The sequence below is a fragment of the Lissotriton vulgaris genome, chromosome 7 (genome assembly GCF_964263255.1).
Source record: "Lissotriton vulgaris chromosome 7, aLisVul1.2, whole genome shotgun sequence".
NCBI lineage: Eukaryota > Metazoa > Chordata > Amphibia > Caudata > Salamandridae > Lissotriton > Lissotriton vulgaris.
The window spans coordinates 486418270-486445230 of NC_141695.1; the positions used below are offsets into that span (position 1 = coordinate 486418270).

General features: G+C 42.8%; 1 protein-coding gene across 4 annotated transcripts in view; it reads left to right on the top strand.

Annotated features, from left to right (window-relative positions):
- The window catches only part of MYH16 (myosin heavy chain 16), a 1042471-nt gene that overhangs the window by 757984 nt on the left and 257526 nt on the right, over positions 1-26961 (top strand). For all 4 annotated transcript variants that reach the window (XM_086930547.1, XM_086930548.1, XM_086930550.1 and 1 more), the window contains one exon: positions 17332-17459. In XM_086930547.1, coding sequence (XP_086786673.1) covers positions 17332-17459 — 128 coding nt within the window. The remainder of the gene's footprint in view (positions 1-17331; positions 17460-26961) is intronic.

Consider the following 26961-nt stretch of genomic DNA (forward strand, 5'->3'; position numbering starts at 1 on the left):
TTCGTCCTCTGTAATAGATACAATAATCTGCATGTCCTCAGCGTAAGATAGGGCCTGAAGACTAAGTGAGTGAATCAGTTTTGTTAACGGAGATACATCAAAATTAAACAATGTGGGCTTAGAGAAGAGTCCTTAGGTGCTCCACATTAGATAGAAAAGGATTTCAATGTAAACTGTTCACATGTTACTGTTAGTATTCTGCCTGTTATAAATGACCTTAAATAATTTAAAGCAGGATTTTTAACAGGAAGTAAGAACCACAGAGAAAACCATTTTGAAGGCTCTGGACAGGACTGAAACTAGGGCAGTTTCTGTACTATGATCACTATGGAAACCACATTGTGAGGAATCCAGGACTTTATTGTCCTCAATTATTGTCATAAGCTGGCCATTCAGATGTTTCTCAAAGATGTTTGCGGGATTGGGAAGCAAGGATATAGGACAATAGTTTTTCGTTCCAATGGGTCCAGATTCGTTTTTTAAATAGAGGATTAACTGCAATCCCTCTTTTCATAGCTTAAGAAAACAGCCTGTGACAATGGATTTATTCATAGTAGAGGCCATAAACCCTGCAACTCTTCCAAAATCCTGGTGGATAGTATTTGGGAAGCAAGTTCCAAAGGGGGAACCTGATTTAGTGCATAAAGATACTTCACAGTCTGTTCCTCTCAAATGGGCAAAAAGGATGAAAGCATTGTTATGTTAACTGTCTCACCTTCCCTAACCATTGTACCTGAAGTATCCTGCAGACTTTGTCCTATATAGTTGTATATTTCCTTGTGATCATTGGTTGTCATAAATTCAGAATGGATATTCAACAGTTTAGACTGAAAATAAAGAGACAACTCATCACAAAAAGCCTGAGTAAAATCTAAGGGCCCAATTCACAAATGTAATCTGAGACAAAATTCTAACTTTACTACTCCTAAATGCCCTTTGTGAATACCGAAAGTCATGAAGTTAGGATTTTGTCTCAGTTAAGCTTACGTTTTGGTCTTAAGTTTAACTTAAGACCAAAACATAAGTTTAACTGAGACAAATTCTAACTTTCCTACTCCTAAATACCCTTTGCGAATACCAAAATTCCTAAAGTTAGGATTTTGTCTCAGATTACTTTTATGAATTGGGCCCTACATTCTTTGAGCTCTTTGGATAGGACATTACATTTATGATCTTAAACTGCTCCCTTGAAGAATTTGGAGCATTAACCATTTTATCCATTCAGAATTTACATGTTTCCTGAGCGATAGCTAAGGACATCCCTGATATCTAGTTTTTTCCTGGGGTTTATATTTTTCTTACCCAGACTCGTTCTTGTCTACTATAGAAGTGCCTCAAATATACATTCTGGTCTGCAAACGAGAGAGCAGAAGGCTTTTTGCTATGCCAATGAATAGCCTTAAACGGGTGACCAAATCCAAGGCCGAATTGAGCCAAACTGAAAATTCTTTGGCACCTAAGTTAACATCAATAGGTTCTGTGCGATCCTCAGATGTGGTTGTTGATAACTATTGTCAAAAGTACGATGTATGCTCTAGAATCCCATTATATTGCTCCTAATTGCTTGGATGGCATTTAATAAAATTTCTTTACAAAAAAAAAAATCAATAAGTTAATTTCAGTCAATCAATATCTTTATTTGGGCAAAGCTATAAAAGTACACAGCTGCAATTTCTTCACACAAAATAGATTTGTTTTTAATGATAAAAAAGATAATACAATGTACTATGTAATCATTTGTGTTTAAGAAACTGGCATCTTAATAATGTGTAGTCAAAATCTGCATGGTTTAGCCTCTGCTTCAAGGGGTCAAGACCTTCCCCAAAAGGTTAGAGATTAAAGCCAACTTACTTGACTACTGCAGGTTCCCTAAGCCTCCTCAGAGAATATAAGGCAACCAGATGCTGCCAATATTTACGGATTCTTCTGGATCTGCTCAGCAAAGTGTGTTTAAACATACCAGGTACATTTTACTACTGAAGTTCATCAATTTCACTCAGAGGATCTTGATGAATTTGACAGGAGCTGCTTCCTTATTAATTTATACATTTAGATCAATTGAGCTATCGTGAGGTTAGCATGCCTCTAGTAGACTCGGGCACAATTAGAGTTCGGCCAATTAGGAAGACTGCCATAAATCAGTAGTGCTCCTAGCCAGCCAGACTTGAGGGTTCCCAAGTGAAGTTCTGGGTTTCCAGGAGTAGAGCGTCCGCTAACTCCGAATTCAAAAAATTTGGCCTCATACCCATCTAAAAGATGGTCATCATGTTATAGTGAAAGTCATCCCGAGGTCATAGTGAAATTCATCCTGTCCTGTTTGGGACAACGATACAAAAGGGGGTGGTAATGGACGGAGCATCTGAATCAATCAAACACTCACACCCAGTCAAAAGATCTGGGTTTAATCCATCACCGTTCTTTAGCCCACTCTGCCACCTCAGTTCAGACATGGCTATATGCAAATCAGTCTGACCTTGTGCCTCATGGGAACAGTCCAGCCCGAACTGCCAAGCCATGCCTTCCCTGGACCGGAAACAAGCTTCAGAGGACCGGTTTCTGGCATTCCAGCCGTCTTCAGTTTGAATCCAGTGGCAAAGTGAGCAAGGGACTCACGTCTGAGCATACCCTGCCACACTTATGGCGGCCAAAAGCGGTACAAAAGGGGGTGGTAACAGACGGAGCATCTGAAGCAATCAAACACTCACACCCAGTCCAGCCCGTACTGCAAAGCCATGCCTTCCCTGGACCTGGAAACAAGCTTCTGAGGACCGGTGCCAGGGTATGCTCAGACGTGAGTCCCTTGCTCATTTTGCCACTGGATTCAAGCAAGCCGGGCTGAAGACAGCTGGAATGACAGAAACCGGTCCTCGGAAGCTTCTTTCCGGTCCAGGGAAGACATGGCTTGGCAGTTCGGGCTGGACTATTCCCATGAGGCACAGGGTCAGACTGATTTGCATATAGCCATGTCTGAACTGGGGTGGCAGAGTGGGCTAAAGAACGGTGATGGATTAAACCCAGATCTTTTGACTGGGTGTGAGTGTTTGATTGATTCAGATGCTCCGTCCATCACCACCCCCTTTTGTACCGCTTTTGGCCGCCATAAGTGTGGCAGGGTATGCTCAGACGTGAGTCCCTTGCTCACTTTGCCACTGGATTCAAGCAAGCCGGGCTGAAGACGGCTGGAATGCCAGAAACCGGTCCTCGGAAGCTTGTTTCCGGTCCAGGGAAGACATGGCTTGGCAGTTCGGGCTGGACTGTTCCCATGAGGCACAGGGTCAGACTGATTTGCATATAGCCATGTCTGAACTGGGGTGGCAGAGTGGGCTAAAGAACGCTGATGGATTAAACCGAGATCTTTTGACTGGGTGTGAGTGTTTGATTGATTCAGATGCTCCGTCCATCACCACCCCCTTTTGATCCGCTGTTTGGGACAAGGCATTCGTTACTAAATTACTCTGCAAGGGACTGCCATCCAAGACCTGGAGGTCTGGGCCAGGGAAATCGCTCAATGGCACAACACACAGGGAGAAAACGTCTTGTGCACCAGGGTAAATAAATGGGTCTTCAACGGGGTAAAAAGCAGATGCTGGGTAAAATCATGATAAGAGACATGAGCTGGACCAGACTACTTATAAAACTTGCAGGAAAGAAGGTATTTAGATTCAGAACTAGGACATGCCAGAAAGGTTTACATAATCCAGTAATGACACAGGACTGTGGTAACCTTGGTAGCGATAGGAAAAAATCTATAAACTAAACAGGAGACTGCAAGATTTAGTACAGTGAAGTGATAAAGTGAAACTAGGATCTCAAGAGGGGCATGACTGAGGACTGAAATGACAAAAGGAAAAGTTATGTAGTCACACTGGTTGCGTGTTTTCTCCTTTCACTGTGACTTCTCATGCAGGTGATACTCCACGTGGGACACAGTAGTGGCAAACATGCGTGCAAACATACATTCATGCAAACATGCATGCAAACACTACTGTGGTTTCCCCGTGAATTTGCGCAGGTATATCTTAATTGGTTAGTGCAGCTGCCATCGGAGTTATGTCCTGACTATATAAAGTGGTGGAGTGGAGGCAGGTCACAGACGGCAATTCCAATAGATTATGCTGGGACCTTTTGGGGCATCTCTTTTATCTGTTATTAAAACCACAAGTATCATAAGATCTAGGAAGAAACGCTTCTGAGTTCCTGCCATCCACAATGCCAAGGGCATCTCAGCAGGCATCTAGACATGTAGGTGTAAGACTCAGAACATGGGTAACCCGCTCCTGACAAAAGGTTAGCACAAGAGAATGCATGAATTGTTCAAAACAGCAACATTTGTTTGGCAAAATTCAGTTATTTGGGTATAATTTGTTTACATCTCTTTGACAATGTTATTCAATGATAATTCATATTAAGTGGGAATAATACCGGTCTGAGCTTGGAAAATGATGTTTTAAATTTCTGTAATGTTAGACGGTCTACCAATAAAGAGAGTATAAAACCATTGCTGTAGAAAAGAGTAGTCCTCTTTAAAAGATGAAGTATAATAGCCAAGCCCACCAGCCTGCGTCTCGTCTGCCCTTCTTCCTACCGCCAACTGACAACTGCCCTTCCAGCAGATAATATTACAAAAGCAGAACAAAGAATACCAAGATAAAGCAGGAGGCTTCCCCCAACACCATTCTAAAACCAAGTAAGTGAATAGATAGACACAAGTAAACCACCAATGAATATGGAATACAACATCTCCTCCCTAATAACCAAACCAATACAAGAAAAGAAACTGAAGGAATATCATTTGCATACAATGTTCTTGCAAATATCCTAGTTTTCTTGAAAAACCACCACCTCTAATAGTGACATGTTCCCCAGTTCTATCACTAGATGAATCTTGACCTTCTCTTGAAGTAGACACTTTTGAGTACAAACAAGACATAGCATCAGAAGCAGAAGAATCCAAACTGGATGTCATATCCCTAGTTTATTGCCCTTGTAGAAAAACATCAGTTGAAAACAATAATGATTTTCCCGGGCCAGATAATCTTTTGAACATAACAGATTTTTCAAACTCATTCAAGGTAATAAGGTTCCCCATTGCCCAACAACGACCATAATCTAACTTGACAGAGGAACAAGCAAGTTTGACAATTTGAAAAGGGCCAATGAAGTGAAAATCGACTTTAGACTTAAATGGTTTCTTGTTTATTTAACATAACCTAAGATCCCACACACATTTTACCACCATCCACAAGATTACCGTTATCATGGCAACATTTTATTTTGCATTGAGTCAATTCCACTTAATGCTTAAGTTTATCATAATCAACATCACGCTCTCTAGAAGATTTGAGCCATGTGGGAACTAATCAAGGACAGGATTTCCTACCCCCTAATAAAGCAAAAGGTGCCACTCCAGTAACACTGTGAGAAGTATTATGGTACGTCCAAATGTTGTCACTCACAAACTGCTCAACATCAGTGCCACAAGTGAGAGCTGTTTGAATAACTTCCTTAAGTAACCTGATCGCTCTATCCACAGCACTATTGGACATTAGGTACTATAAAAGGCAACAGTGTAGTATTGTATTCCCTTTTCTTAAAAAACTGTCATCACATGATAATTAAGTTGAACACCACTATCTGCAATGATTTCAAGAAGGTAACCATCCAATGCATACATTTTCTTAAAAAATAGAAGGTCAGTCTGTGTGCTAATTTCACTGACAAAGTCGACTTAGAAAAATAATCAGTAACAACAATTAAATACTTATGGCCCGATTCACAGAACTAACTTAAGACAAAATCCTAAACTTACCGCAATTTAGGTATTCACAGAAAGCACTTACATATGTTGGTATTCACAGAAGGCACTTACTCATTTCGGTACTCACAGAAGTTAGGAGTCCTAACTTTAGGACTCCTAAATGCCTTCTGTGAATACCGAAAGTCTTAAAGCTAGGATTTTTTTCAGTTTAGGGGTAGTAAATTTAGGACTCCTAAGTTTAGGACTCCTAAACTGGGAAAAATCCTAACTTTAAGACTTTCGCTGTTCACAGAAGGCATTTGGGAGTCCTAAAGTTAGGAGTACTAACTTTACTACTTCTAAACTGAGAAAAATCCTAACTTTAAGACTTTCGGTATTCACAGAAGGCATTTAGGAGTCCTAAAGTTAGGACTCCAATTTTCTGTGAATACCGAAATGAGTAAGTGCCTTCTGTGAATACCAAAATGAGTAAGTGCCTTCTGTGAATACCAACAAGCTAATAAGTTTAGGATTTTGTCTTAAGTTAGTTCTGTGAATCGGGCCCTCCGATCTATACTGTAAAGCTCCCATAGGCCCTGCAAAAGTGAACGTAATTTTACTCTAAGTACAGTCGGGAAACGGAGTACGTTGACCCTTGTGTGCCAGACCAATAATGTTGGACCTTAAATCACTGGGTGTGACAAACATTCCAGATTCAAGCATAAGTTGTGATGAAACTTGACAAAAACAATATAATTCTCCTTTAAGATGTTCAAACAACTTCATGAACATACACTATGACTTCCATAACTGTGTCTTTCGAACAAGTATTATTTCATTCCTCTTCACTGATACAACCTTGACATACTCTAATCACGTCAACTCCAGCAACAACACATTCAGGTCCAAAAACATTCTCTTCACTGAGAGGAAGTATTAATAAGCAATCTGCACGAACATAAGAGCCATCAGGACTATATATAACCTCTAAGTAAAACTCTTGTAACATAGAAAAAATACGTATCAGCCTTGATGATGCTGTTTTTGTGTCTTTGTCACCTACCAGCCTTGTGATCTTTGCAATAAAATGAGAATTCCTCGTATAAGTTTTGAACTACTCAATAGGCCAATCAAATCCCAATGCTTTTCTTTAAATAGTGCAGTTTCTTCTTTCAACATCAGAAAGCACTCTGGAAGCAAAGGCTGCAACAATACAGCCCCCAGATCAATAGCTCTACCATCAGCTATTCTTATACAGTGATGACCACTAATGAAGGTCTTTAAGGCTGGGACATTGGTAAGAATTATCTTTATGTCAGAAATCACTGTGTCCTCATTTGTACTTGAAACAGAAATCTATTTTTTTCTTAACAATCTCTTCAAACGTTTCCATAATGGACACATACCCTTCCACAAATCTTAAAAAATAATCACTGAGGCCCATAAACGACTTTAGTTCATCCTTATTTTAAGAGAAACATTTCTCAAAGCCCTGATGAGATCAACTTTAGGTTTAATACCTTCAGATGTAATACTATATCCAAGATATAGATGAAGTATGATAGGCAAGCCCACAACCTGCATCTCAGGTGCCTTTCAGCCCATCTAGCAGATATCCTTCCAACAGCAAAACAAAGAAGGCCAGAAAAAGATAGAAACTTAACTCAACAATGTTCTAAAACCAGTCCTGGAGGTGGAGGCCAGAGCTGACATTATCAGTTCATTGGATTCGGAAAAAGGGAAGGGTTCCTAGGGAATCTGTTGGCTAATTAGCTGGAAGTGACGTAAACTGGAAGATGACATTCCCATGGTGGGAGAGGAATATCTATCAGGTAGATAGGATGGTGGGCCTCGAGAGGCAGTTATACCAGAAAGGAAGAAAGAAAGAAAGCAACGTCTAGCTCGAAAGGGCTGATAAAACAGGAAACAAAGGCATTTATATTTTAAAGTCTCTGTAAAAATAAAACAAACCAGATCGCGAAGCCCTACTGTCATACATGCAGTTATGCTACAGCAGTGCCATCAAACTTAGCCAGCAAAATTGAGGCACTTCAGATCAATAAGAAATTACGTCTATGTGAAAATATATTATATATCAGTATTTACAGTGATAGGCAGATATTTTATATGTGGAAAAACAATAAACTGAACTATATAATATATGTTTTTCTTTTCACCCTTCCCACTTTTAAACATCATATACATCTGCTATGCCAGGCGACTTTTATATTATTGTTGTAATTATTGCACTGACGTTCTGATGGAGACCAGAAGCCTGAAAGCACTAAGCTTCAGTGCTGGCTAAATGTGGTCTCATTCCTTGCGTGCCGATAGATAGTGAGTGTAGCAGCCCCACAAAGACCTGAGGCCAGCAGTAGAGCTGCTCGGTACTCAATGTTGCTGCCTCTGAGCAAGGTTTGTGGAATACGACACAAAATATTTTCATGCTTGAACAGATATTGTTATTAACTTTTCATTATGTGGCATTACTACAGAGACATGTAAAATCCATTAACCCAAAGTAAAAACTCTCTGAAACATGCTTTGACACCACCTGCACTTGGATTAATTTTGAGTAGACTACCCAGGTAAGGTTCCCGTCAGACCTCACACCTCCCGTTGCCTTGTACTGTTTTCTCAATATAATGTACAAACAGTTTGCTGTCCTGTGTAAACCGAATCAGGACTATTTTTCGATTGTTCGCCAATGATATTGTTTTTCATTTTTTTTGGGTAGCATGAATTCTTTATATACCTGAACTGTTTTTTCTTAGCTAGTGAATTTGAATTCCACAACGATCCTACTCGAAAGATACACAAATTTTATGAGAATCTGTGATCACTAACCACATAGAGGTACATGCATCAATATTGCTTTTTGCGATTCCTTAATTGCGAAAAATAAGGAATCGCAATTAAGGAATTGCAAAATGCAATGCATCAAGAAATCGCTAAATAAATTGCGATTTCTTAATATTCCTTAATTGCGACTCGCAAATTGCGAGTCGCAATTAAGGAATACCTCCCCATTCATTCCTATGGGCTTAGAGGCCCATAGGAATGAATGGGAAGACATTCTCAATTTGCGATTCGCAATTAGCGAATCGCAAATTGAGAATGCGATTTCAAGGGTGCATGGGTGTCCAAAGGACACCCTGTTGCACCCCTGAAATCAATCTGTGCACATATGTTGTGCACACACATGTCCTTAGGGCATGTGTGTGCACAACATGAAACTTTGAAAAATGCACAAAAGTGAATTTTTCAAAGTTTTCGCAAATTACCATGAGGTTCAACCTCATGGTAATTTGCTCCCCCTAATTGCGAAATCGCATGTTTTTTTTAAGTTTCATGCATTGCATTTAAGGAATCGCAAAATGCGACTCCTTAAATGCAATCGCAATTTGAGAATTCTCAAATATTTCCGAATTCTCAAATTGCGAGGGCCTTCACCCTTAATGCATTCCAAAAGCAGATTTTGCGATCGCTAACGGCCGATTTTTGCGATTCGCACCGTTTGCGATCGCAAAATCCTTTGATGCATGTACCTGTTCGTTCTTTGGAAGAAAATAAACACACACATGGTATTCAGGTCTATGAAAGAATGTTATGAAAACAACCACTCGCTCATTTATCAATGTTAACTTTGACAAGCATGAACAACTGACAGTAATGAGAACAGTCCCGAAGAATCCCACATAAATGAGTTGCAAGTTACAGTGCGTGCATAGGGCAGATTGGGCAATTTCCGAGAACACCTGTGTTTGATTTAGCTGTGTAAGGACTACCTAAGGACAAAGATTAAAGATGACAACAAATTTGTTTCATGGTGTAAAGTTGCACACTTTTTAATCCAGATTCAAACAGTTAATAAGAATACAGCGATCACTTGGGGACGATAAAATAGTTCATTTAGAATACATTCAATATGTACTCAAGTGTGTCAAATATGCTTAGTACATTTCAAGCTCTTATCGCTGCTCTGGGAGACTGAAACCTACCAGGCTTTGCTGACGTGATTGCAGAGGTGAACGAACATTGTTTCTATTCAGAAAATCAATTAAAGTGTTCCCCTCCTACCCTCTGTCTCCTTCAAGAGTGTCTGCTACAAACTCTGGTAACCTTCCACTATACCCTGAATACTGTGGGCCTCATGCAGGGCAGTTTAGTAACCCTTTGTCAAAAGGAAAGGGCAGAAATATGTCGTGTTTATGACATAGGGCGCATTTCTGTCCTTTCCCACTGCACTGGCACCGTTTTGGCGGGCTTGTGCCAATGCAGGCACACACCTTTGTATCATGTTGCAAGAGTGCCTGTGGTGTAGGCAAGATTGTATGTGTGCAAGAAGGGGAACCTTCCTGCACAAAACAGTGAATGGAGGTGTTTTCCTTCTTATAAGTGTGCTGCAGAGGAAAAAAGGTGGGGAAGAAATGTTATGAATTATGATCACTATAAACACCCCCACTCTCACAGACTAATATAACAAGAGAAGCGTAGGTGCGGAGGCACTCTAAGACTACTTGATGGTAAATACAAACTGGAATCGAGCAGGAATGAGTAAATGAGAACCCAGTCAAACAGAACTTCCAAAGTATCTCCGATGCGGCATTTCAATGGCCACTCTTTGGTGTCAGAAATATCTCTGTATCAGCATAGCATCTTTAGCTGTAGTTGGACTCCATCAGACAAAGCAACTCCAAGTAACTGCAGAGCCTGCTGCAGTGACAGCATGCTGGCTCCAAAGCTATGCAGGACATTGTGACTGGAACACGTCACCCATGTTGCAGCCAATTTACAAGTGGCCAGTGAAAACACTGCAAAAGTTAAGTGGCTAATGATGATGCCAGTAACGTACTGCCAATAACAGCATTATTACCATGCACCAACCACAGCACAACCTCACATTGCAATACTGGCAAATAGATGGAAATCGCTTGAGACCACAGCCAATAGCAGCAAAGCCAGCTGTGTGTGGGGTGAATTATTCCAAAGATGCCATCGGAGATTCCACAGGAGCTCATAACTGTGACACAAACAGCCATTATGAGCGATATACCGGGCGAGGTCCACTTGAGAGTGATAGGCACTCCTGACATGGCTGGCGTTTTCTGGGACACCAGCTACCATAATAACAGGTGAGCACACATGCAGGAACGAGAGCCAGCTTGAGCATTAAAAGGTCTTAAGATTGGCATATGCCAATGTGGACAACACAACAAAATGTACCAAAAATCTCAAAAGATCACAAAATGGCTCCTCAGAATGCCACCTCACAGAAACAGGAATCGTCTGGCAGATACTTCCAGCACTAATCAGGTGCAGCCAACGTGTTGAAGCTTCCATCTCTCCAGGAAGCTTAAAATTAGGAAGAACTTATAAAAACGCTTAGGTTGTCCCAAATCAAACCAGGCTTTCCATCCTCATCACTATATGGGAATTTGGAGGATTTACGAATGACAGGACCACTGAAATTAGGCCAAATCCAGATTTATTCAACAGAAACTCCATCCACTTCTGTTTCCAGCCTGCCATCCAACTCCTATCCAGTTGAAAGATAACATGCTAAACCCACAACAGGCAGGCAAAAGATTAGAATGCAGGTTCATGAGTAAACACTAAGCTACTACAATAACACTTAAGGATTTATACATAAATATCACAGAGGGGGGCCATGCATCCCCCTCCTTGGGCCCATTTGAGCCCTGGAGACTCCACCCCGCGGGGCCAGGCCAAAACGTAAAGGGGGGCCATGTGGCTCCCCTCCCCGGGCCTAATTCTACCCCGGAGACCCAATCCCCAGGGCCTGGCCATATGTCAATCTGTGCCCTGGTTCCACCAGGTGAACCCAGTGTGCAGGATTGGGACCACAGGAGGAGTCGCAAGGCCTCCTGCGGGAGTGACAATTGCTCTTGCATGCAGGGAGCTGGTGGAAATGAAGCTCTCTGCATGTGAAAGCTACCTTTCATCTATTTTCCTGTCTGCTTGTCTGTGGGCAGGGAAAACGATCAAACCTCTACTTCCAGCAAGCGGGAGCACTTTGACAGCTCCCTCTTACTGAAATCAGAGTGTTTGCTTTTGCTTGGGGGGAGCTGTCAGCTCCCACCAGGCAAAAGCAAACAGCTGAGTCCTGGGGTGGGCACCCCCGGAACATAGCAGTATCTGGCCCTGGGGGGTGGTGGTCCCAAGGGACGTTAATGTCTCCAGGACCTCCTTCTGTTCTACGGGATGGCCCTGGGGAGGTGGGGGTCACCTGGCCCTTTAAACGGACCTAGAGAGGTGCCACACGGCCCACCTCCAACATGTATTTTAATCGCTGGCCCGAGGTGGTATTTGTTCCGGGGGCATGGGGTGTACGTGTGGCCCCAGCTAATTATTGCAGCAAAGCCCAGGGAGGCCATTGCCCTTGGCGCTCAAAAAGCCTCAGGAAGAGAGCTCCGTGTGCCTCCCTCCTTTTCAAAATAAGTGTGGGAGCCTGCACGTTAAAAAAATAATAATTGCCAGAGTCAAAAATATGCCACGACTTTATGTGAAAATGTAAAAAAATAAATGCTTTTTTTCCCCTGGGGATTCCAATTCTGCCCCCTTTTCTTTTTCTTTAAATGTTTGTTCTGGAACTCAGCTGAAGCTATGTCTCAAGATGGCAGCCAACACTTCCTGGTTGTAGTGTTGCAGCCAATCCCATTACAGCTCAAGATTGCGAGGGTTTGCTGAGACTTCGCATCCCTAGATATACAAATTTGATTTCTTTAAATATCTCTAATCCTACTGAACAGATTTACACCAAATAACAAAAATCACTCTTTCTGGAACAAGAGCTAGCTTTCTTCCAAATTTGGTGTAATCCATCCAGCAGTTCGGGCTGCAAGTGTGTGTCAAAATCCCTAGGGGAATTAATCTGGGAAATGCACATTTTTAACCCCCTCTTTTTCTCGACCCTCGCTTGCCGGATCACCCCGAAACTTTCCATGCAAAACTAGAATCACTGGCACTCTTCTTTTGTAAACTTTTGTGAAGATTCGTCAACCAGCCCCAAAGATCTATGCAAGTCAAAAAACGCTTTTCAATGAAATATGGTCCTAACTACAACTACCTAGTGGTGACCGCCAGTATGTAATATATATACTTACACACATGGTCCCATCTGGCCCATGCTTGTCTTTGGGGCCCTTTGAGGGTGCAATGCCACCCCTTGTCCAAATTCGAAACACGTGCAGGCAGGGAACTTGCTGGGAAGCATGATTGCTTTTTAATAATATTTAAATTATTAAATAAATATACTAGATTGTCACCTTCAGTGCATTATTGATTAGCCTCTCTGAAATGTGATGCTCCAAAGAGGCGTGGAGGATCTGTTCATTGAGGGGATCTACATTCAGCTTTGTGTGGATTGATATTTAGCTGTTGCTAGGAACCCCTGTCTATGCAAGCACCAGAGACTTGAATCGTCTGCTCCCTTTTCAAGCGTCACTCATCAGGTGTTAAATTAATGCATATGTGCACTTGTCCCAATGTCACCACACTGAAATTAAATGTCACACAAATGTAAAATCACTTATGATCTCAACCTCAAGTTGTTTGTGATATGCCACACCGAGTCTCCTCCCTGTGACACCATTTAGCTGCTGCCCCTGCTGTACATTTTCTTTTGTTTACAAGAGGTCGTGGTGGAGGGTTACACGGTATATGCTAAAGGCCCTAGTCCCCACCGTCCATCCTAATCCCTGACTTCTTGTTGGGACAGGCCACCTGATGCACATTGAGATAGGAACTATCCAGTATGAATAAGGGTGAGTAGACATGGCAGCCAGCACACCTGTTCGGAGGTGATATGTTGTTGACAGCCAAAAAGATAATGAGATTGTTGAAAAGTGGCTTCAAAGAGTTACAGAAAATTGTGGCCTAACTATGAGGCCTGGCAACTTTAGAACTGGTGAAGTTCGAGTCCCGGCATCGACTCAACCTCCTGTGATTCTGGAAAAGTCAGTTAATCTTCCTGTGAATGAAAAACGAAGCAAGCATTAATGTGCTCTGCCTAATGTCATCTGGTGGTAAAACACCCTAATGCCCTTGGGCCAAACACTAACGCAACATAAAAGTTGCAACAACAAAAAAATGCCCATACTGAACATCTGGGACATTCAATCTTTGCATTTAACCTTTGATTTGCAGAAGCTAATTCGTAATCAGACTTCAAGGTATGTCTTGTTGCTGTTCTTTTTTAAACATTCACTCTGATCGTCAGTCTGCCTTTGAAAAACATTCAGTAAATTGAAGCAATAAAACAAAATCAAAGTCTTGAAACTAAGTACCATCCCTGTGATTAATCAGCCAGCAGATACAGTTTCAGTCTGAATAAAGCAATAGCCCCCATTCATCTTGCTTATCGTCACCCTCGATGCCGAACAGTTTGATGTGCTTTGAAGCACGTGTGCACTGTTTGTGCATGCAGGAGCTGGGAACTCCGAGCTCACAATTTTACGCAGCTGCTGCTAGTAAGCCCTGGAAAAGCCCTCTCCCAGCTGTATGTCTTTGCTTTTTGCAATGTGACATTCAACTGATGCCCCATCTTTTATAGACGTTTTACCCCTCAAGACTCCTACTCACTTTCTTACATCCTCCCAAACACCGATACTCTGCAAGCTATTATCATGTCAGGTGTTAGATAATGTCTGGCAGGGTTGAGTGCCAATCTAAAGCTTCTGCAAACAACTGAAATTCAGGGGCATATTACCAAGGCAGGCGAAATGAAATTATCGCCGCTTTCGCGGCCGTTTTCGGCCGCCAAGCGGCGATAATTTCATCGCCCTATTAGCAAGCTAGGTTAGGTGATAGCGAGCGGTTTGGGGCCCGCTTTGCATGTGAACGATATTTATCAACGATATTTATCGCTAATGACATGCAAAGTGAGCGTACCCAACCTGTTAACGACTGAAAGCAGTCTCTAACATCGCTATCGCCTATTATCAACGCAGGCGTAGCGGTTAAAATATTCGCGCTATGGGCGAATATCACCAAATACTTACGCCTGCTCAGACCACTTCTTAGCCTGTATATCCAATGGGAGGTGGATATTCAGGTTAAGTCCCTATTAGCGATAATGCCTGAGTATCGCAGAATTTTCAGTGATATTCATGCATTTCGCCGCTATCGCCGGATATTTTATCGCTTTGGAGATAAACGCTGCTAACAGCACGTTATCTCTACGATAAAATCCGGTGATGCACGGCGATAAAAAAACATGTCCCCAAGCTTATTTAGCGAGAAATATCGCTAGTTTTTGATAATATGCCCCTCAGTTTTAATAGGAAGGATATTTCTTGCACTGGAATTGTATCCTTCATCATAGGTTCAAGGAGCTTCCAGAGCGCTTTAGAGAACAACAGTATTTAGTCGTTCTCACTCTTTTGTACGAGACATGTTTTCATTTTGTATTTTTTTTATATATTGCTACCACAAATTAGTGGGGTCGGGCTCTGTACAACAGGAAAGGACACTGGCACAAAATGCAAAACATGCTCTTCACAGTTGTCTATTGAGAAAGCTGCTTAAGAGTTAATAACCATCAAAGATACAGCGTTTGGTGTTTTGAAGGTTAAAGTAATTCATCGGTGTAACCTTCTCACACTGTCTGTGTTGGAGGATACTGAACAAGGAAATTCAAAGGCTGCAGACAAATCGCAGCAGATCACAATTCAACCACTGGTCTATTTTATGATCCTAATTTTCAAACTGTCCAAAAGGAAAGATGGAACAACCATTTTGATGTAAAAGTAGACTCATGACGCTATTTGAAGGGAATTTCTAGACCATGCTAAACCCAAACAGCCATTCACAAACCCATACAGTCATTCACACACCCACTCACACATCCACATAACCACTGACACACCCACTCACAGACTCATACAGCCACTCATGCACCCACATAACCACTCCTACTCACACATGCATTCACACACACATACAGACACTCGCACACCCAGTAACCGACCCTTACAGCCACTCACATACCAACAAAACCACTGGCACACCTATACAACCACTCTTAAACCCAATCTCAAAGATTACAGGTTACAGTTAGGAAATACAATTAACAAAACCTTTGACTTTCACTGAAAAAAGCAAAGATTACAGAGGTGTTATAGCTAGATAATAGAATTAAAAAAATAAAAATTCACTGATAAAAACAAAGGTTACAGGGACATTATAGTTAGGCTCAGATTCCACTCACACAAAACCAGTGAATTTTAGCAGTGATAGTTACCTAAGCTAACTATAAATGACTCCCCCATAATTCACTGCTTATGACCTCACATATTAGATCACTCATGGCATGGTCAGTGATATAACTGATGGCATCACTGATGACATCTCAAATGGCATCACTGATGGCATCACCCATAGAACCACTCACACACCCACTCACATCCCATAGAACCTCTCATATTCCACTCCAACACAACCCTTTACATACCCATTAACAGACCCATACCATTAGTCATACAAACAATCACTCATCCATAAAGCCGCTCACACATCCACTTACTTATACATCCACTAACAAACCCACTAATTCACCCATACAGCCACTCATGCATCTACTCACTCACCAATACAGCCACTCACACACCCAATCATATAGACATACATACACACACCTGCGCATACAACCTTACAGTCACTTACACACCCACTCCATCACCCATACACCACTCATTCACCCATGCAGGTACTCACACACCCACACACTCTTCCATACAGTCAATCACACTGCCACTCATTTACCAATACAGCTACTCACACACCCACTCACTTACCCATACAATCACTGACAGGGCCACTCACTCACCCATACAACTGCTCACATACAGAAAGAACCACATATACCCATTCACACATCCATACAACCCTTCTCACACCCACTCACTCACCCATACAGCCACTCTCTCAGTCACCCACCCGTCACCAATACAACCACTCAATTGCCCATACAGCCACTCACACACCCTCTCACACACCTATGCAGGCACTCACACAGCCTCTAGCTCACCCATAAGGCAGTCACATGCCCACTCACTCTCCAGTACAGCCACTTACACAGCCACTCACTCATTCATACAGCTGTTCATATACCCACTAACACATCCATACATCCACTCAAACACCCCCAGTCATTAGTACATCCACTCACACATTGATACAGTCACACAGCCATCAGTATGGCTAATTACCAGTACAGAAGAATACTAATTTAACTTATGCTTTAGCTTAGTATATATCTTTAAGTCTTAGAAATGTTTACGAAACACAGTCACGAAATGATCTCATCAGTGATGTCATCAGTGATGTTACTGACCATGTCATGAGTGATATAATATGTGAGGTCATAAGTAGTACATTGTGGGGGCATAGTTTATAGTTAGCTCAGGTAACTAAAGCTGCTGAACGTCACTGGTTTTGTACGAGTGAAATTTGCGCCTAACTATAATGTCTCTGCAACCTTTGTTTTTTTCAGTGAATATATATAATATATATATAAAAAGACACACGCAGCAATGCATAACAGTTTCTAATATCTAATTGTTTATTTTCAGCTGAAAATAATGAGCTTACTCGTCAAGTAGAAGAAAAGGAAAACAGAACTATTCAGCTAAATAGAACAAAGATGCTAATGACCTCTCAGATAGAAGATCTTAAAAAACAGCTGGATGAAGAAACCAAGGTACGCTATATTTTTTACAAGCAGTGCTTGTGTTATCAGAAAACAGTAATACATTGTTCATTTTCAGATTGCGCAGCATATTATTAATATGGCTGGGTACAAACTGGGGTGGGGTTTGAGGAAAAGAACAATGCATTTAACCATGATCTCTTGTTTGGGGGAGAATGTTTGATGTATTCAGCATTACGTCTATCATTTGTTGCCGCAGCACTTTTTGCCTAAAGAGGGATGGGTATGTCCAGATGTGGGTTCCTTGCTCGCTGTGCCACTGGATTCAAGCTAGCCTGGCTAATGAGAGGTGATATACCCCGAAACCGGTCCCAGGATGCTTGCTTCTGGTCCAATAAAGGCCCGGCTTGGCAGTTCGGGATGGACTGTTCCATGAGGAGCAGGTTCAAGACCGATTTGCTTATGGATGGGTCCAAACTGGGGTGGCGCAGTGAGCAAAAGAATGGTGGATTTAACCAAGATCTCTTGACTGGGGGAAAATGTTTGATTTATTCAGCATTCTGTTCATCATTTGTTTCTACAGCACTTTTCGTCCTAAGTTGGATGGGTATTCCTAGACATGGGTCCTTTGCTCACTGTGCCAATGGATTTAAGCTAACCTGGCTAATGAGGGGGTGATATACCCTGAAATCGGCCCCGGGATGCTTGTTTCCACTCCAGGCAGGACCCAGCAAGCCTGTTAAGACGGGACTGTTCCCATGAGGAGCAGGGTCAAGACTGATTTGCATATGGCCAGGTGCAAACTTGGAAGGCATAGTGAGCAAAAGAACGATAGATTTAACCCAGATCTCTTGACTGGGGGAGACCATTTGAATTATTCAGCATTCCATTCATCATTTGTTGGTGCAGAGCTTCCAAATAGGAATACATTACTAGTGCTACCAATGTACATATTTGTTTAAATGTCAATTGACATGAATCCCCTTTTGGTAACCAGGCACATTGGTCCTTATTTTGACACTCACATGAGGTACTATTCAATCAATCAGGGGCTTGTATTGCACAGCTACTCACCCATGAGGGTCTCAAGGCGCTCTTGAGGTGGGGATGCTTTTCCTTCTGGGGGTAGGATCATGTAAAGAGCCAGGCCTTGAGGTTGTTCTTGAATTTGGTCAGCAACGTGGATTTCCTGTGGTGGAGGGGCAGGGTGTTCCAGGTCCTTGTGGCAAGGTAGAAAAAAGCTCTTCCTCCAGTTCTGGTCTTGTGAATCCTGGGGATGGAGGCTTGGGCAAGTTAAGTGAAACAGAGTTGTCTGGTGGGTACGTAGAATGGTTCAGGTATGCTGGTCCTTTGTCGTGGAGAGCTTTGGAGGCATGTGTGAGGAGCTTGAAAGTGATTCTATTCTTGACTGCGAGCCAGTGGATGTGTCTGAGGCCTTGTGTTATCAGGCTGCAGTGGGGTATGTCGAGGACCAGTCTGGCTACTGCATTTTTGACGTTCTGTAGATTCTTGATCTAGTTTCTGGGTGACGCTGGCATAGAGTGCATTGCTGTAGTCGAGGCTGCTGGCGATGAGTGTATGTGTTTTGAATTTTGTGGTAAGCCATCTGAATGTCTTTTGAAGAAGGCTGAGCATGTGGAAGCATGCTTAGGAAACTGAGTTGATTTGGAGGTTCATTGTGAGTGATGAGTTCAGTTTTATGCCAAGGTTGCATGCGTGGTCCGTCAGGGTGGGGATGGGATCCCAGAGCGGCTGGTCACCAAGAGTCGTCCCAGGCTGAAGGGGTGGGTTCCAGGAGGAGTACTTCAGTCTTGCTTGAGTTGAGCTTGCTGCAGCTATCTTTCATCCAGGTAGCAACATCCTTCATTCCACTGTGGAAGTTGGTTTTGGCGGTTTTGGGTTCACTTGTGAGGATCAGCTGTGTATCGTTGGCATAGGAGACAATGTTGAGCCGTGGCTTATGACAATTGCTACGATGGGAGCCATGTAGACATTAAAGAGGGAGGGGCTCAGAGACGAACCCTGGGGCACTGCGCAGCTGATCTCTGTAGGTTCTGAGAGGAATGGGGGTAGTCTGACTCACTGAGTCCGGCCGGTGAGGAAGTAGTGGATCCAGTCTAGTTCTTGTCATGGATGCCAGCATCATGTAGTCTTGTGATTAGGGTGCAGTAGGAGATGGTGTCAAAGGTTGCTGAGAGGTCCAGTAGGATGAAGGCTGCAGTCTCGCCCGGGTCGAGGAGGGAGTGGATGTCGTCGGTCGCGTCAAGGAGTGAGATTTCCATGCTGTCGTTGTTTCGGAAGCTGGATTGGGAGGTGGCCAAGATGTAGTTAATTTCTTGGAATGCGGAGATTTGAGTGTTGATGGCTTTCTCTATGCCCTTGGCTGGGAAGGGGAGGAGGGGGATAGGCTTGAAGTTCTTGAGGTCTGTTGGGTCTGAGGATTACTTCTTCTGCAGGGGGTTGATCTCAGAATGTTTCCAGTCACTAGAGAAGGTGGCGGTTTCGATGGAGCAGTTGATGGTGTGGAGAAGTTGGAGGATGATGGCGGCAGCTGCTCTGTGGAAGAAGTGGTGCGGCAAGGATCAGATGGAGCTCCTTAATGGATGCTCTTCGTGGTCTTGAAGCTGTCCTCTGCTGTGAGTGGGGTCCAACAGAGCATGGTCTTTTGGGGTGTGGCGTGGTTGCATGCGGTGGTTGCGGGTGAAGTTGCAGTACTAGATATGCCTGATCTTGTGGTGGGAGAGGTTGCTGAGTTTGTTGCAGAGGTCTTGGGAGGGAGGGAGGTCTGTGGTCTTGCTGTTGGGCCTAGCAAACTCTTTGACAATGGTGAAGAGTTCTTTGCTGTTGTGTGCGTTGGTGCAGATTCTGTCTTGGATGGCAGTGTTCTTTGTGGTTTTGAGGAGGAGGTGGTGTGCGTTGACATCAGATTTGAAGATAGTGTTCGTTTCTGGTGTTTTGTTGTTTCTTTGTCTCTTCTTGAGTCGTCTGCAGGGACTTCTGTATTCGTGGAGGGTGTGAGTGAACCATCTGGCTTTCTAGGAGTGTTACTTGCCTGTTCTTTTCTTAAGAGACCCCAGGGTCTCAGCGCAAATGGAGATCCATCGGTGGAGGTTGCGTGCTGTGGTGTTGGCGTCCATTGGTGTTGGCGGAGTGGTTGTGCTGAAGGAGTCAAGGAGACATACTTCAGTGGCATTGATCCAGCTGTGGTGGGAGGAGTGGTGTGCAGTGGGTGTGGTGAAGGCAAGATGTACGCAGTGGTGGTCGGTCCAGGAGGAGTCGGTGGTTAGCTGATGTTACCGCTGGCGGAGAAGACAGGGTATAGTGTGTGCCTGGCTGTGTGGGTCAGAGCGGAAATTAGCTACTTGAGTCTGATGTTGACAAGATTCTCCAGAAGTTGGTCGGCTGGGCGACGAGAGGAGCTGGCGTGGGTAAAGGTGTGGTTGCAGTTTCGGCAGGTGAAGGGCCCATGGGTCTTCTTGAGTGACACTAGATGGCATGCGGCATGGCATCCCGGTCTGAGGGTGGGGAGGATGCTGGCATCGTAGCGGTGGAAAGTCTGAAAACCAGGGTGACTGGAACTGGGCATGTTCCATGCGTAGATGGGCTTGCCAGTGGCAGGCCCACTGCTCATGACTGACTTTCGTGCTGCGGGGGCTGGACAGCTGGGAGTTGGGAAAACATGGGAGCAGGGCGAGGCCCCAAGGGATCGCAACGAAGGAGAAAACATGAGGAAAGGAAAAAGCAAAGCCAAAATGCTGAATAAAAGAGCAAAGCAGAAAGAGAGACGGAAAAAGCAGAAAGAGAGAAGGACACAGGAGTCGGGCGCAGCCGCTGGGAATTACAGGGGCGATGAGGGAGAAAGCAGGAAGAAAAGCTAAAGGAAAAAGCAAAGCCAAAAGGCAGAGTGAAAGAGAAAAAGAAAAACGAAGAAATAGAGAGAGAAAAACCTGAAAGAGAGAAATAAGGGCAGTCAAGCATCAGAAAAGTGACGCTCTACTACTGGAACACCAGGAAATAAAGCGCATGCAGAGGTCTGCGGGTGGAGGAGGGCCCGAAACTCCTGACCTGTGGGTCTGCAGCAGTAGCACATGGGGGACAGCAGCAACTACCAGATAGAGCCGCGCTGCGAAGGAACCTTGTCCTCTGAGTGTCGCCCTTGCACATGCTACCCCTCCTGCCCAATTTGGAAATCAAAGGTGAAGGTGTCTCCTCCTCTACCCCACTTCCAATACGACTTCTTTCTGCCACCTATAACCAGTGGTGGTACTTACTAGCATATTTAGATGTGGGTGGGAGGTCTGCAACTTGATGACTAACAGAGACTCCTCCTTCCCTTCACACTGAACTGAGTAACCTTGTGGAATACCCCTCTTGGCTGAACACAAATATGTATTTAGATAGGACAGATCCACATCGGTTTACCTACCCCTGGGAGAAGGTCTGGAAGGGTGCATTCCCATTGTGTCCAGTCCGCTACTTATTGCACCACCATGAAGATCAATGACTAGGTGTATAAGCACAGTTTCTTGATGCAAACCCTGCAATTCGGTAAATTGCTTGGTTTGTGACAAGAAAATATGTTTTTCAAATGTATCAAACCTATTTGCTATTCAGTAACCTGGTACTAAATCTCCAAATGGGTTTCAGGCAATCATAAGGAATGACTATTTGGAAGGAGCGTGTTTACGGCAAACTTTCAATATAGTCATTCCTTATGGTACATAATGTTTTGGGACTGAAATTTGTCCTCAAAGTAGATGGCAACCTGTTTGCAAATGGAAATGGGTCCCCAGAAGACCCTCCTCCTCCATTTGTGAATGTTCCAAAAAACAGCTTCTATGAGGAGGCAGTGGTAGTTGAAAAGGCTAGAAGCCTGCCAGCCCTTTTCTCCAAGTTTATCCAGCCTTTTCTTCCTTTAATCTATACAGTGCATTCAGTGCGAACTTTTTATGGACCAGAATCCTGGGTTTTCATTTGTGGAGTGATTGCTGAATCTGAATGATTGGTAGAGTGTAGCATTTTCCTGCCTGAAAGTATCCAATGTTTTTTGTTGTCAGCTTGATGCCTCGGTGTTGCTTTTCTAATCACCAGGCCACAAATGTAAGACTGTCCATGGAACCTCTGTCTACTCTTAAATAATAGTTTTACACATTTTTCTCTTTGTTTTTTGTAAATACATCATGGTTTCCTTTAAGTGATATTGAGGCAGTTGCTCCTTCTCCTGGTCTGGTAGCTGGATTCAAAGATGGTGACTTCGAGGGAGTTCATCATTCGCTGGGGTCTCAACTAGACGTGGTTTGTCTGAAAATAATCTTCCTTCATTGGTTCACAGAAGCCCTGCTGGCATATTGTCAAGTATGAGATGCAGTATGTAGATTGGACTGCTGCCTAAAAGAAAGGGAGCTTCCCGCATACCAATTGAGCAAAGTGAGAAAGAAAACGTCTCAAAATGAAAAATGCAGCCTACAGGTGCACATGCTTCATAATAATGCATTTGGGTATGAATGAGCATGCCAGTAAATAATCTTGTGATTTAGTCATTCATTTGAACACAATATCTGTCCAAGAAGGTAACTCAATGTATGATTTTTAGACTTATGACCTGCGAATAAAAGTAGATTTGGCTGATAATCTTAGTTGACAAGATATGACTTTTCTGCAGACAGTATTGCTGAATTAAAGCCTGTAATAGGCTTTGCTATGTTTGCAAGATAATATTTGAGAGTAGGAGCTTTGTCTTGGCCCAATTGAGTCAGATCATTAGCCGTTCTTTAACTAATGAAATGTCTCAGGTCTGTTTATTAGAATGTGGTAAGTTGATTTGGCTTGATGTCTTACAGTAAATGGATTGCATTAACAGGTCAACGCCTGCAACTCTCAAAATGTCATAGTTTGAGACTGCAAACTTACAAACGACAAAGCCACATTGTAGGTTGAAAAAGTCAGACTCACAATATGCACTTTTTGACTCATTTTGGTTCGGAAGGAGGCGTGGCACTTGAAGGGGTATCATGTGCCTTTCCGAACTGCAATGCAATATATCATAGTTTTCCACTAAATTGCAACCGCAACAGTTGACTGTAAACCTACTCCTGAAGGGAGGTGGTAAGTATTTGCAAAGTGAAAGGTTCTATTGAGGGATAGTTCCACCTTGTGAATATGGGGTGCAACTTTAAGGGGAACAGAGACAGGTCTCCTTATGAAGGACAAGGGCTGCCTGGTAGGTCTCCACACCTGCATTTGCCGCCCATTTAGTAGGATTCACAAATAGAACCCTGTTTCTTTAATATTAACCGGGCTGGTTCAGCGAGTCCTCCTGAATAGTTATTTTACCCTGCAACAGATTTGCCCATTCATCACCGTGAAAAATGAGGGTGGGATCACAAATTAGTTTCTGTTTTATCTCAGCTACTGTTCTATGACCTGACCTTTCATACATGAGGCATTTCTTTACTTCTTTGCCTAATGAACTGTAATTCGAGGAAACAATAAAACATTGTGAAGTTTTATTCACAGTTCAGATGACTTACACATTAATAATTGATGCCTTAACAAAAGGAAATGTATTTGTAAATTATCCACTGCTTAAAAGAGTCTGCATATGATGCCTAGCAATCAACACAGAGCCTGATTACAAACGGGCCAGTGTTTTCATTCTTGGTGCAGTTACTAATTTCCGATGAAACAGGATCACATATTGGGTGTATTGATCCAAAATTGTTTTTTCCCTTTGATTTTCGCTAATAAAACCTGCCAGACATGAGGAGGGTACATTGTACAAAATGCAGGTTTGCGTTCCACATAATTGAGAAAATATACAGTTTTCCTATTATCCCCCAATCCAAAATCTGCAACTGGGAATCTTTGCAAATTCGACCCCTGCAACTTCCCAAATTAAAGGTGAACAGCTTGCCCTTGCCCTTGCCATTGTGCCCTACTTCCACAATATAGCACAAATTGGTACACAACAGGCACACGTCTACTTCTGTTCAAGACTAGCAATGAAAGGGGAAAGCTAGACACTCACATTTGATGCCAGGAGGAGAAACGTCTCCCTTGTATTCCTAATAGAATATGGGTGGAGGGGTTGGTTTAGGTATGTCATCAGCTGCACTATTCCCCCATTTAATTCCACAATGATTTCCAGCCACTCCATCCTTGTGAAGCTGTGCTCATCATCTACTAATTACTACACATTATGTTTGCTTGAGCATCTCAAATTGTATTGCATCCTTCAGACGTAACTTAATCACATGCTCATTCAGTTTGTCAGATTTTTCTGAGATTGCACCAAATACAGTCCCCATTCTAATTATGCATGCATAATGGCACAAACCTTTGCCACATGTGCAAATGTGACGTCAACAATGACACAACATGAACACTCCTTATCCCTCAGTAACAAATCCAGCTATTTGTGGCTAACGGTATACAGGATTATATAAGGAATCTATAATGTATCACGATTATTGTATTTGCTAAGGAGAATACTGCTTAGTATTACTCATATCTAATTTCCATAGAGCAAACATAGTTTTAGAAGTTTGTTTTCCTGCCTGATTAAATCAGATATGGGCCCAGTTCACTCTGTACATGCTGTACAGCTGTCCTCACAGGTGGTAATAGATCATCAACGTCCTTCCAATACTGCACCAGTTAATTAGTATTTTACAGACGTTGCATGCCTTCTTAGTTCCAGAAACCTTGCATTACAAACGCCTGATGTTCATAGAGGTAACAGACCAAGACTCTAATATATTTAAGAGTCTGTACCCGACTCTCTCTTTATTGTTTAAAGTGGTAAGCCAATGGATGGTCAAGGGTGCTCTCCGATTCTTTTCTCCAAATGGAAAGCATGGGGTCTTCAGGCACAATGAGGGACCTTCTTTCTCCTTCTCTTTATCAAGCTCTGAAAGGGTTCTTAGAGGGAACAAGCCAGTAGTTCCTTGGTAGTTAACAAAATACTACATCCTAGATGACATAATGCATCCCATTCGGTCTTTATCTGCAATGTTACATCTCCAATTGTCCTCTGTCATCCCAGCATTTTTTTTTAAGCTATGCATGTAGTGTCAATCTTTTTGGTCTCCCTTTGAAACTTGAGAACCTAAGCGGGAGAGATTCTGTCCTGGTTCTTATTCAATGGCATGACTGTGTCTTCCTAACTATGACTTTTTATTGTGCCGGTTTGTTCCAAACAATTAATTTAATCCTTAATCTTTTCCATTGCTTTGGAAATACTTTATTTTTGTTGTAAAAATTATTCTGGGGGAGACTTTCATTTTTACGTCAACATTTGTAATTCTTGGTGAGTTAATATTTATTCCTACCCGTGTTGTGAGTTCCCTTATTTTAGCCTAACTGCATGTGATAGGCTTCTTTGCTTTGCACACGTAACACACAGCACATTTGTTTTTCTGCCTTGAAATTATTGTAGAAATACACTGCACATTTTTTGCATTCAGTTCTCCTTTCAGGGACTCAGTCTGAACATTTCTTAATAGGTCGGACAACACTGTGTCCTGTTTTTTCTGTGATCGGTTAGCAACATGCCTTGGCATTTAGACACAACACAGAAAAACAGCTGCTGTTTCTAAGTGAGGCACCTCTTACCATAAACACTGAGACTTGCCTTTTTAGGTCTCGGCTACTAACGCGCTGAAAGCACGTTCTCGCCGAGAACTATAGTCGGCGTCTCAGCAGTCTGAGAACGCCGAAGTGAGACAAGATCTGGCCGCGCGCAGCGTTTCCCCATAGGATAACGTTGTGCGCGTGGCCAGGTCTTGTCTGTACAGCATTGCTTTGCTGACCGGATCGAGCGCCTCTCTAGAATGCAGGAGGAGTCTGCAGAGGGGCGCGCGGCGCTGTTCAAGAGGCACGCGGCGCTCATAAACAAGCTGGCTGCCTCTTCTCTCACCCGCCCTCCCGACTTTTAAGGGGATTCTGTTAATGTAATGTGTAGGAATTCTTTGACGGTGCTCTGGTAGTCAATGTATTATTTTGATTTAAAACGGATCTCCCTGCGAGTGTCAAAAGGAAGTCCTCGCTCTCCTCCATTTACATTTTGACTTTTTCCGTGGTGTCCACGCACACTACGTACTTAATATGTTAGAGTGAGTTCAGTTTTAAACATGCAGGCGATTTTTACAACAATTGATCCAGCACACACGTCAAGGTTTTTAGAAATCTGTACTATAATAATCATGGAGCATAAGTCAAAAAAGCTAAAAATAGTTAAACAGCAGAGTCTTCTGATGTTTTTTTGAAGTTTAATCTTTATTTTTTTCTTCAATCCTGTAGCCAACGCGTTTCGTCCTCCACGGACTTCTTCAGGGCGATTGGGGTGAACTCTTCGTAATGTTAAGTAAATAACTGTAATTCCATCCGGAATAAACTGCAGTGTATATTTAGATTTGTTTGTTTATTATGTGAAAAGACATTCCAATTCCATTAGGTTAGATGAAATGAGTCAGTTAGCCCAGTGTGACAGGAATTTGTGAATGTTGATCAGGCCGGCTCCATCGCGTGGCGTCTTCTCCTGAGACATCACAAG